Raw genomic sequence first — 14,478 nt, forward strand, 5'->3', positions numbered from 1 at the left:
GTTGTGCAATTTTGTGTCTTTAGGATGTCTTTTCCTATTGGCTGTAGATGTCACATGACATCTGAATGAAGACCCAGTCCCTGGCTGATAAACTTCCTGCTCATGTTGTGTGAGATATTGTACAGCTCTGCTTGCAGCTACTGTCAGATACACTTTTAAATCTTAAAATGAGCATCCCGGTGGTGGACTTTGGTGCATACAGCCTGAGTGAGAAAGATGTTACCGACGAGCAGATGCGCCACCTGAGCAAAGAGCTGAAGACAGCTTTTACAGAAGTTGGATTTGTTTTTCTGAAGGGCACTGGGATCTCTCAGGAGGAGGTAAGAAGAGCAAGTAAAGTACAATGCGGGATTATGATTTGTGTTCAGGGCTTAAAGTGGAATGCGTCTTTTCTCCTGTGGTGTTTGGACAGGTGGATCGTGTTATGGACATATCTAAGAAATTCTTCCTGCAGCCAGATGAGCTGAAACAACCTTTCAGCAGGAAAAGCTTTGCCAATAATCCGAACCACGGCTGGGTGTCTCTGGAGAGTGAGAGGTGGGGAATCAGAGAATGAACGCAACACACTTCTGATCTGCACAATTTACTCTTTTTTAAATGAAGTTCTGAATAACTGCTTTTCAGGTTGAATCCACGTCGCCCTGGAGATCTAAAGGAGGCATTCAACAGTGCTTCACTTCACCCTGACATAGTAATGATTCCCTGTCACTGTTTGACTTTATTAATGTTATGTGCCCAAAAGTGCCCAAAAGTTGAGTGAAAGTTAACATATTGTGTTTAAAATATTACTTTGGTAGAACTGAAAGTCACCCATACAAATAGTACTTGAGTAAAACTCTTAAGTATTTGATATTAAATGTACTTAAGTAACAAAAGTAAAATTAAAAGCAAACTATGCATATACTTACATATACTATTATCAGTATTTTTAATCCCATTGTTGATAAAGTAAATAAATTAAAAAATGTTGTACTTTAGTTCTGATACAGCAATCTGCAAAGTATCGAGTGACTAAAATGATTGAATAAAAGTAGCAAAAAGTAGAATATTTGCCTCTAAAATGTAAAGAGTGGAAGAATAAAGCGGCAGAAAATGGAAATAGTCATGTAAATAACAAATACTTACAACAGTACTTGAGTAAATCTACTTGGTTACATTCCATCACAGCTGAAATTTTGTACTTACTAAACTACACATTTGATAAATAGGGCAACTTTATATTTCTTAATTTCCTAATTGTTTTTTATAGATGTGGTTCTCACAGGACAGCGACACTACAAATGTATGAGGATCATATAAAATATGATGCATTGCTATAGATTAAACTACCCACCTGTATAAAAAATGATTAAAATGAGCTCAACCTTAAACGTCTACATCAGCAAAATGTGATGACATGCACATTAATGCAGCAGGTAACATTCATTAAAAAACATTTAGTACTTTTACTCAAGTAAGGTTTCAGATGCAGAATTTTCATAGTGTGGTATTTGTACTTTTACTCAGGTAAAGGATCTGAATACTACCTCAAACCTGCATGGGGATTGATTGTTTGGTCACATAACAGTAGAGGATTGATCCCTCTTTGTTCTGCAGTTTATCTGTTTTAGGGTAAAAGTACAAGTGACTCTGTTTTACTCTGTCCTGTTTGTAGCCCATTTGATTGATTGGAATACCAATACTAGCAGCCAATATTGATTATCACAGATATTAGTATTGAAACAGTAAATTGCTTTACAGAAATGCTAAAGATGTGTTTGAGGTTGTTTAGAAACAGTCCCTATTTCATTATAATCAATTTATTTTTAAGTGTCACTCAGTTTACTCAGTCCATATTTTAATTGTGATTCTGTCGAACCAACTCAAAGGACTCTTTATCAATGTTTGATTACGTTATGTGTTTATGTTAAAGAAGAAATAGCGGCTAATAAATTGTGATCACATTTTTTAACTTTCAAATGTCAGCATCAGTCAGGCTCTAATTCTTTACTCCACTGCTGTAGAAATGGCCGTCAGGCGCTCTAGCAGACTTCCAGGAGATCCAGACGTCGTTCTTCCTGCGCTGTAAAGAGCTGAGTCTGCGGGTGATGAGGGTGTTGGCTCACAGTTTGGGTTTGGACCCCAAGGTTTTCCTGAGTGCACACCGTTTGATGGGAAGTATGTACAAAACACCACATTCATTGCTGTCACTGTGGAGAGTGCTGTTGTTGTTAAAGCTGCTTGTCATTCAGGACAGTCAATGAGTCTGGATCAGCTGATATTTGGAAACACTGACTCAATCCTTGTTTATCTGCATAAGGTATTCGGAGCATCTTCTCAGGCACATCCTGTCTCGCATTCAGTGATAATGTCAGGAAGTATTTTTACTTACGTACTTCTCTTTACTTGCAAACAAAATGCTGGTACTTGCACTTTATTTGAGTATTTCAGTTTTATGCAACTTCATACTTGTACTCCATTGTTATTGTGTTACTGCAAACTTTTCTCACAAGAAAAACTGGTTTCAGGCTCGTCTCAGCCAGTGTGGTTTGTAAGCAAATTTGCTGTAAGTTGACAGAGTCAACTGCTCAGTAACACCAATTGAACATCTGCAAATATGCTTAGTCTACATGAGGACTTAAAGTCAAGTTAGCTAACTTCAGCTGTCCTTCAGGTCGTTTGTGTTCTGTCTACTTAATCTGTAGGCACAGGTCATCTCTCAGTCTCCCTTTATTGCATTGTGTTTTCCTTTTTGCTGAATTATAAATGAAGTGTGTCCACAGATCTATTCCTTTTTGCAGACGAAATTCAAGTTCTCTATAACTCACTCTCATATTACACACTTGACATACATGTGAGTGAATATTGTTCTCCACAGCAACAGCATTCAGCCGACAAGACCCAAAGAAAGAAAGTCATTAAAAGGAAAAGTAAAAGAGGATTCCTTAGACGTATATAAAAGATCAGACATGTAAAAGCATTTATGTAAAAACATTAAACCAGAAGAAGTGTGATTTTGCGTGCATCCATCCTTTCTCCAAAAGCCATCATGTTGTTGTTTTGGGACAGCTTCACCTGGGATTCTGGGCACATCAATCAATGACAGGGGTATATTGGTTGTATGTATTTTAACAGACAGACTAGAGGCACTTATGGGAAACAATCATTCATCCATCTCAACATTTTACTTCCAGTCTTGTCAAAACATACATTTTGTTATAATTTGTCTTATCAAAGCTGTATTTGTACATCGTGATCGTCTCATCATGAAAAAAAGGTTGTTTTTCATTTTTTGTCTTAGTTTTTGTAAACACTAGATTAGTAAATCAACTATGCCTTTAAGCAAGATCCCTTAAAGAAAACATTGCAATAGAAATGTCATCTCACAACATTAGTGATAATAAAAGAAACAACAGCATTAAAGATTTTTAAAAAAATGAAAAAAGAGTTCATTCACCAACCTATCACCAACAAATCTTCATCTTGGAAGACAGATAAGACAACATAACATTTCCTCACACTGCCAAGCCTTGCAGTACCTTCTTGTACTTATATCACAGCCAAAAATACTATACCTCCCAGTATAGTACTGAATCTTAAGCCTAATGTAAACTCTTGTGATACTAATATACCAGTCAAGTTTTAACAGTGTTGTTGTGTCTCCTCTAGCTGATAAGAATGGCACAACACTGCGGTCTCTGTACTACCCTCCAGTAAACAGTGAGAAAGCAAAGGAGGGTCAGCTGCAATGTGGAGAGCATTCGGACTACGGCACCATCACCCTGTTGTTTCAGAGCTCTGAAGGTCTGCAGGTAACACCACTGACAAACTACAAACTGCTTTTTCCATATTTAAGACAAACTGAGGGCTACCTCTGCACAAAGAAATCTTCAGGCATGTAGTCCACCTGACACCTGTTCACCTACAGGTGCGTAGTCGTTCAGGTGAATTCATCTGTGCTCCCAGCATCCCCGGAGCGGTCCTCGTCAATATCGCTGACCTGCTGCAGCGCTGGACCAGCGATCAGTTCATCTCTGTGGTGAGTGAAGAGGGGGTTTTGCTGATACACTATGTCTCATGACTGGATGAAAAGGCTGGTGGAATTAACTGTCTGTTTGACAGGGATATACAAATTATGATTATAAAAAGGTCACAAGTATGTTCATGGTTTTTAATTAGACATATTTAAAGTCTAACCGGTCTCTATGATATCAGCCAAGGTGTCCTGCAGAATTACCAATCCCTGCAAATATAATAAGATAACTGAAAAACTTACAGTAATCCATCAATAAATAAAGTAGGTTATATCAGAATACAATGAATAATTGATATTCAGTCAGGTCTTGGTGAGTTCTACTGCGCATGTGAAAAAGTAATATAAAGTCTTTCGTGGCTCCAGAGGAAGCTGCATGTAATCTGACAAACTGCCTCCAGTGATGTTGCTCAGTGGCTAGTTGCATTGTGGGTAATGTAGGCACCAGGGTTTGAAAAGCAGTCTAGCATTTCACTACAGTAACACTGAAGGATATATTGTGGACAGTTTAAAAACAAATTGATACAGCAACATCAAACATAACAGCTTTTTCCTCTTTCCTTTCAAAACCTGATGCCTACATTACCCACAATGCAACTCAGCCACTAAGTGACATCAGTGGAGGCAATTTATCAGTTTACATGCAGCTCCTCTGGACCCACAAAAGGCTTTATACTACTTGTTCACATATCCAAGATCTGTAAACAAGCTTTCATGTACAAAATTGGTGGAGTTACCCTTCAACTCTGGCTAAGTCTGATAATGAGGCTAAATTACCATTTTGTTTCACTTCATTCATCACTGAAAAAATGGCATATATGGGCTGCGATGCAGAGGCAATAATTGTAGTGTTTAACAGCAACAATTTGTGTTATTAATGGTAATTGATGTTATTCATCTCTACAAGAGAACAACAGTAATTGTATTAAAAAATGCTGTAAGATACCAATCCTACCTAAACTAACACAAACACTGTCAAGTTCACTTTGAATTCATTCAGTAACCCCAAAAAAGCATCAATAATATGACAAACTCCTTATTGTAGGTACACAAAGTTTTGCTGCCCCCTGCTGGAGACTCCCGCACTCGTCAGTCTGTGGCATTCTTTGTCCAGCCAGATGATGAGGCTCTGATCACCTGCTGCGATGGCTCCAACAAATACCCTCCAGTTACAGGCGGTGATTACCTCATCCAACGCTTGAATGAGTCGTATGAACCACGGACCTGAACCATTTTGTTTAAGGAGCCCTGCTGAGTTTTAAATACATGCCTGGAAAGTCTTTTATCGTGTTTTATCATAGTTACTTTTACCAAAATTATGAATATTTTACTTGAGACCCCACAATGTTTTTATACTTTTAATTCTTGTTTGAATATATATGACTGTTAGGTAATCAATGAGCCATGTGTATGTGATAAAAAGACAAACAAAACAAATCTCAAAACTGCAAGCACATTCACTTTATTGTCCACACTCAAACCTTGTACAACAGTTTCATGAATTCAGGATGTTGGCTGATGGACGGATTTAACTGCTTTTTGAAAGGGACATAAAAAAATAAATAAAAACAACCTGTAACTATGTTTGTATCTTTATTCAATCTCTTATCTGTTATATTAATCTATAATAAAGACATTTCTGACCCTGTGACTCCTTTTGGAGTTAAATTCAGGCTTTCCATTTCCTATGACAGAGACAAAGTCAAACTTAACTTGCTCCAGTTTGATTTACGGTGGTGTAGAGAATAAATAAATTAAAAGCATTCTATCGCGAAAAATGACACATTCACAGACACTCACACACAAACAAATACAACCACTTCACAATCCTCACGATTGTCACTCTAAACACCAGCACATTATATTAAATTTAAAGATTTAAATATAATATATGTAATTTGTAACCATCTGTAAACTAAATGTGTTCTTCAGTCATCTGGTACGACGGAGGCAACAGTTAGAAATATAACTGAAAGAAAGTTCAATATGTGTAGATGTAAACTAAAAAAAAAAAGGGTTGGAAAAAAACTCAGATTAATTTGACAGCAAAAGAGAAGAAAGAAAAAGAAAAAGCAGAAACATAATAAAATGATGGCAGAAGAGGTAACTGTCACAGTCCTGAAGAGATTTGATAAAAACAGGTAACATGTTGAAGGACAAAATAAACTCTTATTTTGAAACATTGATTGATAGCAAACCTTTCACACCAACATACTGTAGGTGTACATGTTCACAGTGTTAAATGAAACCATAAAGAAATGTGAGCATGAACATGGTTAAGTGCAAGTTATTAAAAAAGGGACGTGGATCCACGATTGCCCCTCTCAGTAAATATGCTGAATATATCATTCAAACATTACTTCATAAAACTGCTTCAATAATAGCTTGTTAATAGGACCATTTCATTCATTAGTCAGTAGTACAACATAAACTCTAAACTTAAGTTTCTGACATTCATTTTTTTTTTTAAAAATAACTAACTTTCTTCAATGAAATAAATCAGTATTTCCTCTATAAGTGACAATGAACTACAGTGTACACTAAACAAAACATTCACGTATCAGACCAAAAGCCCTCCCCGTTTCACCACAAAGTACTTCCCATGGAGAACATGGGAGCACTTGTTGTGATACAAGATCAAAATGACAAAAACAAAAGGGTTGATTGTTCACAAAAAACAACTGGAGCGGCTCCACATTTCCAGTCTGATTTATGCAGCCGAATGGGGCATAATGGGCACTGGCACTAAATCTGAAGCCTGAAATCAGATTATCTTTTATGTGCTCTTAATATTTAGGCATATTTTTATCAAGTGGTTTTTTGAAAATCCTAAACAATAAGGGAAAATTGGAACAAGGCAAAGGCAAACAAACAAACACACACACACATTCACTGGCATTCATACAGCTCACAAAGTATTGAGGTCTGCTAAGAGTGTCCTGCCACTGGTACATCTTGCTGCTGGTGTCCGGGGGGGAGTGGTTGACTGTTTCCTGGTACAAATGGTGCAGATTCACCTCCAGCTACAGGAGCTGCCAGCTCTGCAACAGAAAGTCATATTGGACCAAGCTGATGAGCTGAATTTACGTGATCATGAGGACTATTTTATGCCTATTTTAGCAACTCTGTACGTTTTAGAACTGATTTTAACATTTAAATGATTACATTGACTTACCTAGTAACCCCCTCAAAGCCTGAATGTAGCCTGAGATCCTTGGCAGAGGACTGTTACTAATTCCTAAGTTGAGGCTTAAAACAAGTGGAGACCAAGCTTTTTGATTTTGATTTTTCAGAATGGCTGTCACCTGAACTGGTCACTCTTACATTTTATTTGTTTTTAATGTGTTTTAGTAATACTCACCTCGCTTGTTTGTTTGGCAGTACTTTTTACTCCACTACATTGATTTGATACCTTCGGTTAATAGGTACCGGATTCGATAATGTTCCAGGAGGGTAATCGATCACTTCTTTGCCTTTAGGTTAGAGTACTAGCTTTGTTTGTTTCAAATGTCCCCTCCCTATTTACAACTTTGACTGATGGCAGCTGAGTTTTCAAGCCTTTCTGGGTGCCACTCCTGAGAGTCTAGAAGTTCAGGCTTAGGAAAGACATTCTGAGTTGCATTATGGGAATTGTAGCTTCAAGCATTTTTGGAGCTTAAAGCTGAAGTAGGCAATTCTAGAGAAAGATAGTTGATAATGGAGTAATTTCCAGGTCATCTTGGGCTCTGCTGCTTTGATTATTTTCTTTTGTCTCCTGTGAGTCCTACAACTTTATATGAGTGCAATACTAAATAGCAGGAGTAGCCCTTTAACTGTGCGTGTTAAGGTAAAAGTGTGGTCTGTGTCAATGCTCATTTAAACAACAATCATTGCAGTGCAATACTTACGTTTGACCTCAGCATTTGAGTTTTGGGCTTTTAACTTTTCCATTTCGTCTACCGCCTGAGCAGAGAAAACAAGATGGAAAATGTTAGAGCATCACAAAGTTAGTGGGAACATCTGCTCAGTTTATCAAAGTAAATATTTTATGAGGAACACAACGGTGCCATAACTACACACTAAGTTACAGTCTGACATGCCCTTATATCCTCTGAGCTTTGACAAAAATAGCTATATCTTGTTTACTTTAACCCGCCCACTGCATCTCAAACTTGGCAGCAGTAAGAGATACTGTACGTGCACAGAATCTACAGAAAACAATAACATTTGGGTGCAGCTCACTAGTGCTGTTAAAAGGGAGTTAATGTTTCACATGCCAAAAAACTGTCAGAAAATATTTAAAAACATTTGAACTTTGTGTTACTGTATGGCTATTTCTCCAGTTATTGCACTTGTGAAGTGACTTATTGAGGGAAGAAAATCTCACTCTGAATTGTATTTCGCCTGCAAATAATTGTTGATGTTTTTTTTTTAATTCACCTGCTGTAGCCCCAGCTTCTGAGCGTTAAGTTCTTCCTGTTTCTTTTCAAGCTCCTCCCTCTGTTTCTGCAGCTCGGCCGACTTCTGGTTGATGTCGTTCTCTTCGTTAGCGAGTTGCCGTTCATACTCTCTCATCTCCTCCTCAGTGTAAAGGGGGTTTTGATCTAAAGTCTGTGGAGGTCAGGGAATTATAGGATGTAAGGAATTTAATAAATTGTAGAATGACAGACTTTTCTATAAAACCTGGCTCTTACCTCCCACTCGTCCTTTTCCAAAAACTCCTCCTTTTTTGTAGCTGCCAGAAACTCGCTCATTGACACAAGTCTGTCTTTATCGGTGTCCACCTGTGCAACAACACATGAAGCTTCTAAAATTAACGGCAAGGACAATAACTGGTCTTCAAGATTAATCATGGGAGAAGCAAAGCCTTGAACTTCCTGCTAAAGCACTGCCTCTAACGCAGTTATTATTTATCCCAGCAATCTTGATCTAATTCAAATGATATCTGACACTCTACTGTTCTGATTTCAGCACTGCTTAGATAGATAATGCATTTCTGCACTGTAATCCAGGGTTTAAAAAAACAGACTAACTGGTTTGCCACAACTCAATATTTTTAACTACAACATTTTATTTTAGATATCAAAGCTCCACTTTTGGCAAAACATGGAGGGGTGACTTACTTGGAACTATGTTTTGGAGTTAAATACATACAAAATTCCAACAGAAAACGTCTGATCTGGGCTGATCATTTCTTTAATAATAACACTAATGAGAGAGCCTTCATATCTGTTCTGTTAATGGGGTGGCTTACCTCATTCATAACATGCTCTCTCATTCGCAGTCTCTCTTCTTCCATCTCGACCATGTCGTCTTCTTCATTGTCAGGGTTATACACCTTCTCCAGCTTGAAGACATGAACGGACACAACATTTTTGGCAAAGGCTTCTTCATTTATATATTACATAATGCTAAAACATGCAGGAGATCCAGGTATTTAGACATCAATACATCAACATAAATACCTCTTTAGTGAAGAGTGCTTCAAGCTCGTTCTCATCGAAGAAGCCGTCTCCATTGCTGTCTGCAAAACAATTTACATTTTTAATTAATTGATCAGGTCATTTAATCCATTGATAGTTTTTTTCATTTTAATAAGCCTATGCACAACACTTTCGGCAAAAGATGTCCATCACTAGACCGCAGAATCACAATTCAATGCAAGACTCAGAACTGTAGAAACCTCTGATGTCATTTCTCATTCTTGGCTCTTTGGACAAATATATGGTATCTGGTTACCATGCATTTTGAAGAAGGTCTTGGGATCAAAGTCTTCTGGGTCCAAACCATCTGCCTCCTGCCACACCTCCTTCAGCTGGTCTTCACTGCCCTGCACACACACACAAACAAACAACCCTCCTATGACCATTTAAATAAAACTTGCTTAACTGACTCCTTCTTACTAAATGAGTTGTAAGCTCTTATTGTATTGTGAACTTCATTACAGCAGGAGTCTTACAGGGTGGTTCACTTTTGGATGCTTGGCATGTTTCTTTCTCAACTCCTCGTAGTGCTGCTCCTCCCTCTTGCGGTCCTCCTCACTCATGTTCTTCAGACGTTCCCTCCTCTCGTGCTCCTTCATCATCTCATACTGCTTGAACTCATCGTGGCGGCCCTTGTCATAGTTCTCCAGGTCGTTGGTCGCCTACGAATGAAAACAAAAAGTGAAGACAGGATGATTCACACCTGGTTCACTAACTTTCTGAATCTGGCACTGTTGTTTTAGATTGATGTACAGGCAATTAGTTAATCCACAGCCCTGCAGAGACTCCATATACAGTCTATGGAAATTTTACTTTTGTGGACAGTTAAGAGACAAATAAAAGTCTCACGCACAAAGCGAGCACTCATTTATCAGTATTGTTTGCATTTGATCGGCACTCTCCAGTGATAAATAGTACATAAATTACGCAAAAGTTAAAAAAAAATGTATATGCATTTGATTGTAAACTCTACTGTGAGCCGACTTCCCTATTGACGTTGCTCTCTCGAAACTGATGAGTTTACTTCTGAGCAAACAGCCCTCTCCAAAAAAGGACATAAAGCTGTGAATGACGTAGAAAGGCCGGACTGGTTGAGCGGACACATGAGCCAGCAGAAAAAAATGAATAAGCAGTTCTGAGAAACACAGCTCACACCTGTAATTCTCTATCAGCTCATCCATCCTAATTATATAGCACTTATATGAAGCTAAGCAGTTTTTCGCAGTGATTATATGTACGACTGTGATAAAGTTACATATAAGCAGCAGCACTACAGCACACACAAACAGTGTAGAGGAACATGGTCAGTAGAAGCTGTTAAGTCTTATCCATCCAAGGGTTTAAGAAAAAAACATAAATCACTCCAAAAAATGTTTCTGTATCTGTATCTAAGATGACTAAATGATTGTGTGTGGTTGCCATGTTGTGTATGTGTGGGTGGTTGTTACCAAACAAATTATCAGCTGTTTCTGCTACTTGAACAGTCAAAGATATGCCTAAATCAGGCAACAACAGTTATTCCTACTCAGTGATTTGTTAATTTGAAATAGGGGGGTGGCGAACCCCCTTCTCCCACACCACCAACCAACACAGACGCGTGCATATACCGCCCAAGCTTGGTCTGGGTGTGTATTTTCAACGGCACAAACAATGATGATCATAGAAATATTACAGGAATATTATAGAAATACAACAGGCAGCAGTGTGTCTCTATGATCCTCTCACTCATCTGCAAATACATGTTGCTACTTGTCGCTTTGATTAAGGTGACACAATTCTTTATAGTATATGTGCAACAATATAGTATAGAAGTGAGTAGATATAGTATATAGTTCTAAGATATGAAACTCACAGAATGGCTGGAATGAGAGAAAAGGGTACTGATTACTACTTCGGCACCAAGGAAAGCGTCATGCATTTATCAGTGCACAGCACAGTTAGGCTACTATTTCAGAACCATGGTCGGAGCCATAGATTCTTACTTGCACAAACTTCAGTCAGATAAAGTGATGGATGAGTCAAAAACACTTGACTAACATATTCAACTAAACAATCCCTCTGCTCCTGGTAGCTGATGGTAATGAGTATTTTTACTTTTGCTGTGCTTTATGTTTAGTCATTTGGATGAGCTATGATAGTTAATGGGGTTACCCTAAAAAGCAACTGTCATACCTGATGAATTTTCTCCTTAATGGTCAACTTTCAAACCAGTGAGGAGAAGCAACTATTGTTGCCAATTAAAAATACTTAATGAAAAAGTAATTCCGTAAAACAGCGTAAAGATGTTTTTGTCATCACTGCCTGTACCGATTTGATGAGGCGGTCCAGGTCCTCCACCTCGAAAGTGTCTGGGTTCATATGGTTGAGGTGCTCAAACTGTTTCAAAAGGGCCTGATGGTCCACCGTCCGGCCTGCAAGCAAGGGAATAATGAAAAGTTGTATTAAAGCACTTAGATGAAGATGAATTGTCTTGCAGGGATTTGGGACTTCAAAGATGAAAAGGACATTTTATTTAATTTAGACTAGCTGCACCAAAACTGAGAGATTGTGTCATTACGTGAACTAACTCAGTGGTTACTCTCTCCTGTAAATCAGGAAGTAGCTATCACGAAACCAGTTTGTTTCCTTAAGCTTCAACTCAAATCTACCCTGAAGAGTTAAGTAAGAGTAAGTACCTATAAATGTATTTCTAAGCACAGGGCAAGGGATTTCTGTGTTTATATTTAATATGACACCATGACTAAAATTGTTCACACATCTTCTCAAACTTCCACTATCTTGCATAACATCCCCGGCCATTTTGTTTTGTGTTATGAGTTCAACCTGTACTTCTGTTCTTCAACCACAACTGCATTAACATTGATATATTCTCAATCCAATTCCATAGAACCTTTCATTCGGCAGCTCACACCGGCCACTATAAGTCAGTGTCAGCCGAGGTGCTTGCTGTAATACATCATGTTCCTGTGTCTAGCAACCACATCCTATTTTTGTCGATGACCAGACTGCTGATGTGTAGGTCTATTACAAAACTTCTTGTGCAACTTAAAGAAGCACAAATTTCTCTGAAAAACATCAGCAAGAAAGGACACTTACCATTCCCCTCCTGGATGTCATGTTTTGCTTTGAGGAGCATCCGTAGCCTGCCCATCTCCTCCCTCTTCAGTTCGTCCAGCTTAGTACGAAAATTGTGGTGGACAAAGTCCAGCTCTTTGGCAAGTTTACCTTGCTGCAAGCAGAAAACCAACATGCCACAGTTCAGTACAAAGTGTTTATGTCAACAAAGAGCTTACAAAATAATGGAGTTTTTAGTGAGTATGCAGACAGACCTTGATGTCATCCATGTTGGCGTTTTTTAGCTTTTCTTTAAAGTGGGGGTCCTTCTCGAGAAACTCAATGACTTCCCTGAGGTAGCGGTCGTAGTGCAGCCCGGTGTCCTGATGTACAAAAATGCAAAACACTTGTGTCAATTAAAGCTGCTGTAAGTGTTATTTTCTTATTCAAAAAAGTGTTAAATATCTATAAGTTGTGTTTGGTCAGTAACTCATGTCTCTCTTCCCTCTGCTCATGCAGTAAAAGAGAAAATACATTTGCAATCAGGATGGAGAATTCCATAAAAAGACAGTCCTGTCTGCTCAGGGAATACCAGAGAGCAGGATCCTGCTGTTCTGGTACCTACACCAGCAATGGCGTAACAGAGAAACCTGCCAATTCCAGCACTTCTGGTGACAGTTTATATTACCAAACAGGCCAAGTGATGAAAAACGAGAGAGCTGCCTTGAAGAAAAGAAAGAAGTCATGCATGTGTGGTGATGTAGAGAGGAGGGAGGGAACTGCTAACTGCAAAATGGACAGGAAGTTAGCTAAAACGACGTGTACTGCAGCCCTAACACTTGCAAAAGAATTGAGGCGGATAATTTACCCTGATGTTGCTCTTGTTTGTTCTGAGCAAATACCCACAGGCAAGTGTCCTCTCCATGAGAAACAGCCCTGTCTGAGACACTGTAAGCCCATATGGTTCCCTCCTTTAGTGTAATTATCTGTAAGACCCAGATTTACTTGCAATATCCCTGTATCCCTGTCCCCGACACTGTCCAAGTGACTCACAGCACTCTGTGGTGGCTCCAGTTCCTCTTGAGGCTTGTCTTTGGTCTTGTCCACACCGATAGGCACTGACTGGATACACAGCCACAGACTGAGAAGAACCAGCCCACAGTGGGCCATGGCTTTACCCCTCACCATCTGGTTTGGTACATAAAAGAGGGAAACGAGAAAGAGTTATTTGCGATGTTACCTGATCGTCACACGTCTCTCACAGAGCTTTGTAATTGTACTAAAATGTTGATAGCGGCTAGTGTCTAGCCAGTACAATGTGGGCAGGTGCTTTATCTTTACAAAAGACAACACCCGTAATTTCTCAAGCTTTGCAAATGGGGAACAAGCCACAACATCACCTTGAGATATTATGAGATTATGCAAGTTAGTCTTCTCAAAACTCTGCACATGCAAAGGACTGTGCACGTGTTGATGGATAAAGACACAGCGAGCTTACTTTAAAACAATTCCTCCGCCTTATGACTTGAGTAGGTATTTTGAGCCTGTAACAATTCATGACAAACACATTAGCTAACGGTATCGTTTAAACAACGGGTTGTTCAGTGAGGAAGGTTTAGTAAAGATGGTAGCTAATTCATTATCCCATTGATGTAGAAAAGCTGAAAAACAACCTCCAGCATATACAGTAAATAACGCATGTAGAGTAACACTTACGTATAAACGGACACTTACTTTGAGCTCCTCTTTTTACACTTAACCGCGCTTTAAACGTCCAGTTTTCCTCAAAGAACCTCTCTGAAGCTTGTTTACAGCTGTCATTTATACAAGCCTCCTAATGGCCACAACCTACAGAAAAAGGTTGTGTTCACCATGGCAACGCCCCGCCCCCGGTCGTGCCTATTGGACAGAAAAAGTACACTTTCTTTGTGAAACAGTCGCGTTGAGAGC

At 38.8% G+C, this 14,478-nt stretch overlaps 2 protein-coding genes across 2 annotated transcripts; one reads left to right on the plus strand and one right to left on the minus strand.

Annotated features, from left to right (window-relative positions):
- The first annotated feature begins 78 nt into the window (after positions 1-78).
- Positions 79-5,594, plus strand: LOC311263782 (uncharacterized protein). The gene is made up of 7 exons (XM_084364094.1): positions 79-320; positions 413-537; positions 625-691; positions 2,004-2,157; positions 3,649-3,791; positions 3,908-4,018; positions 5,058-5,594. Exons 1-7 carry the CDS (start codon positions 168-170, stop codon positions 5,238-5,240), a joined length of 936 nt encoding a protein of 311 aa, XP_084220220.1. The 5' UTR covers positions 79-167; the 3' UTR covers positions 5,241-5,594.
- Positions 5,459-14,364, minus strand: LOC311263781 (nucleobindin-2-like). The gene is made up of 13 exons (XM_084364093.1): positions 14,263-14,364; positions 13,582-13,716; positions 12,804-12,911; positions 12,571-12,703; positions 11,782-11,885; positions 9,951-10,136; positions 9,731-9,821; positions 9,457-9,515; positions 9,246-9,338; positions 8,686-8,775; positions 8,432-8,602; positions 7,900-7,954; positions 5,459-7,053 (listed from the first exon to the last, which is right to left on the minus strand). The coding sequence occupies exons 2-13, from the start codon at positions 13,714-13,716 to the stop codon at positions 6,941-6,943; spliced, it is 1,338 nt and encodes a 445-aa protein (XP_084220219.1). The 5' UTR covers positions 14,263-14,364; the 3' UTR covers positions 5,459-6,940.
- Positions 14,365-14,478: the final 114 nt, after the last annotated feature.

Source organism: Pagrus pagrus (genome assembly GCF_965226575.1).
Source record: "Pagrus pagrus genome assembly, chromosome: 10".
In the NCBI taxonomy this organism is placed as follows: Eukaryota; Metazoa; Chordata; class Actinopteri; order Spariformes; family Sparidae; genus Pagrus; species Pagrus pagrus.

What these genes read in the sequence shown, in the direction of transcription:
- LOC311263782 (XM_084364094.1), top strand. Translation starts at nt 168, where the DNA reads ATGAGCATCCCGGTGGTGGACTTTGGTGCATACAGCCTGAGTGAGAAA. An exon ending in GTGTCTCTGGAGAGTGAGAG is followed by an intron (nt 538 to 624) that starts GTGGGGAATCAG and finishes ACTGCTTTTCAG; the next exon opens with GTTGAATCCACGTCGCCCTG. An exon ending in AGAGCTCTGAAGGTCTGCAG is followed by an intron (nt 3,792 to 3,907) that starts GTAACACCACTG and finishes GTTCACCTACAG; the next exon opens with GTGCGTAGTCGTTCAGGTGA.
- LOC311263781 (XM_084364093.1), bottom strand. Translation starts at nt 13,716, where the DNA reads ATGGTGAGGGGTAAAGCCATGGCCCACTGTGGGCTGGTTCTTCTCAGT. An exon ending in CCAACATGGATGACATCAAG is followed by an intron (nt 12,704 to 12,803) that starts GTCTGTCTGCAT and finishes TTCTGCTTGCAG; the next exon opens with CAAGGTAAACTTGCCAAAGA. An exon ending in TGACATCCAGGAGGGGAATG is followed by an intron (nt 11,886 to 12,570) that starts GTAAGTGTCCTT and finishes CCTTGCTTGCAG; the next exon opens with GCCGGACGGTGGACCATCAG.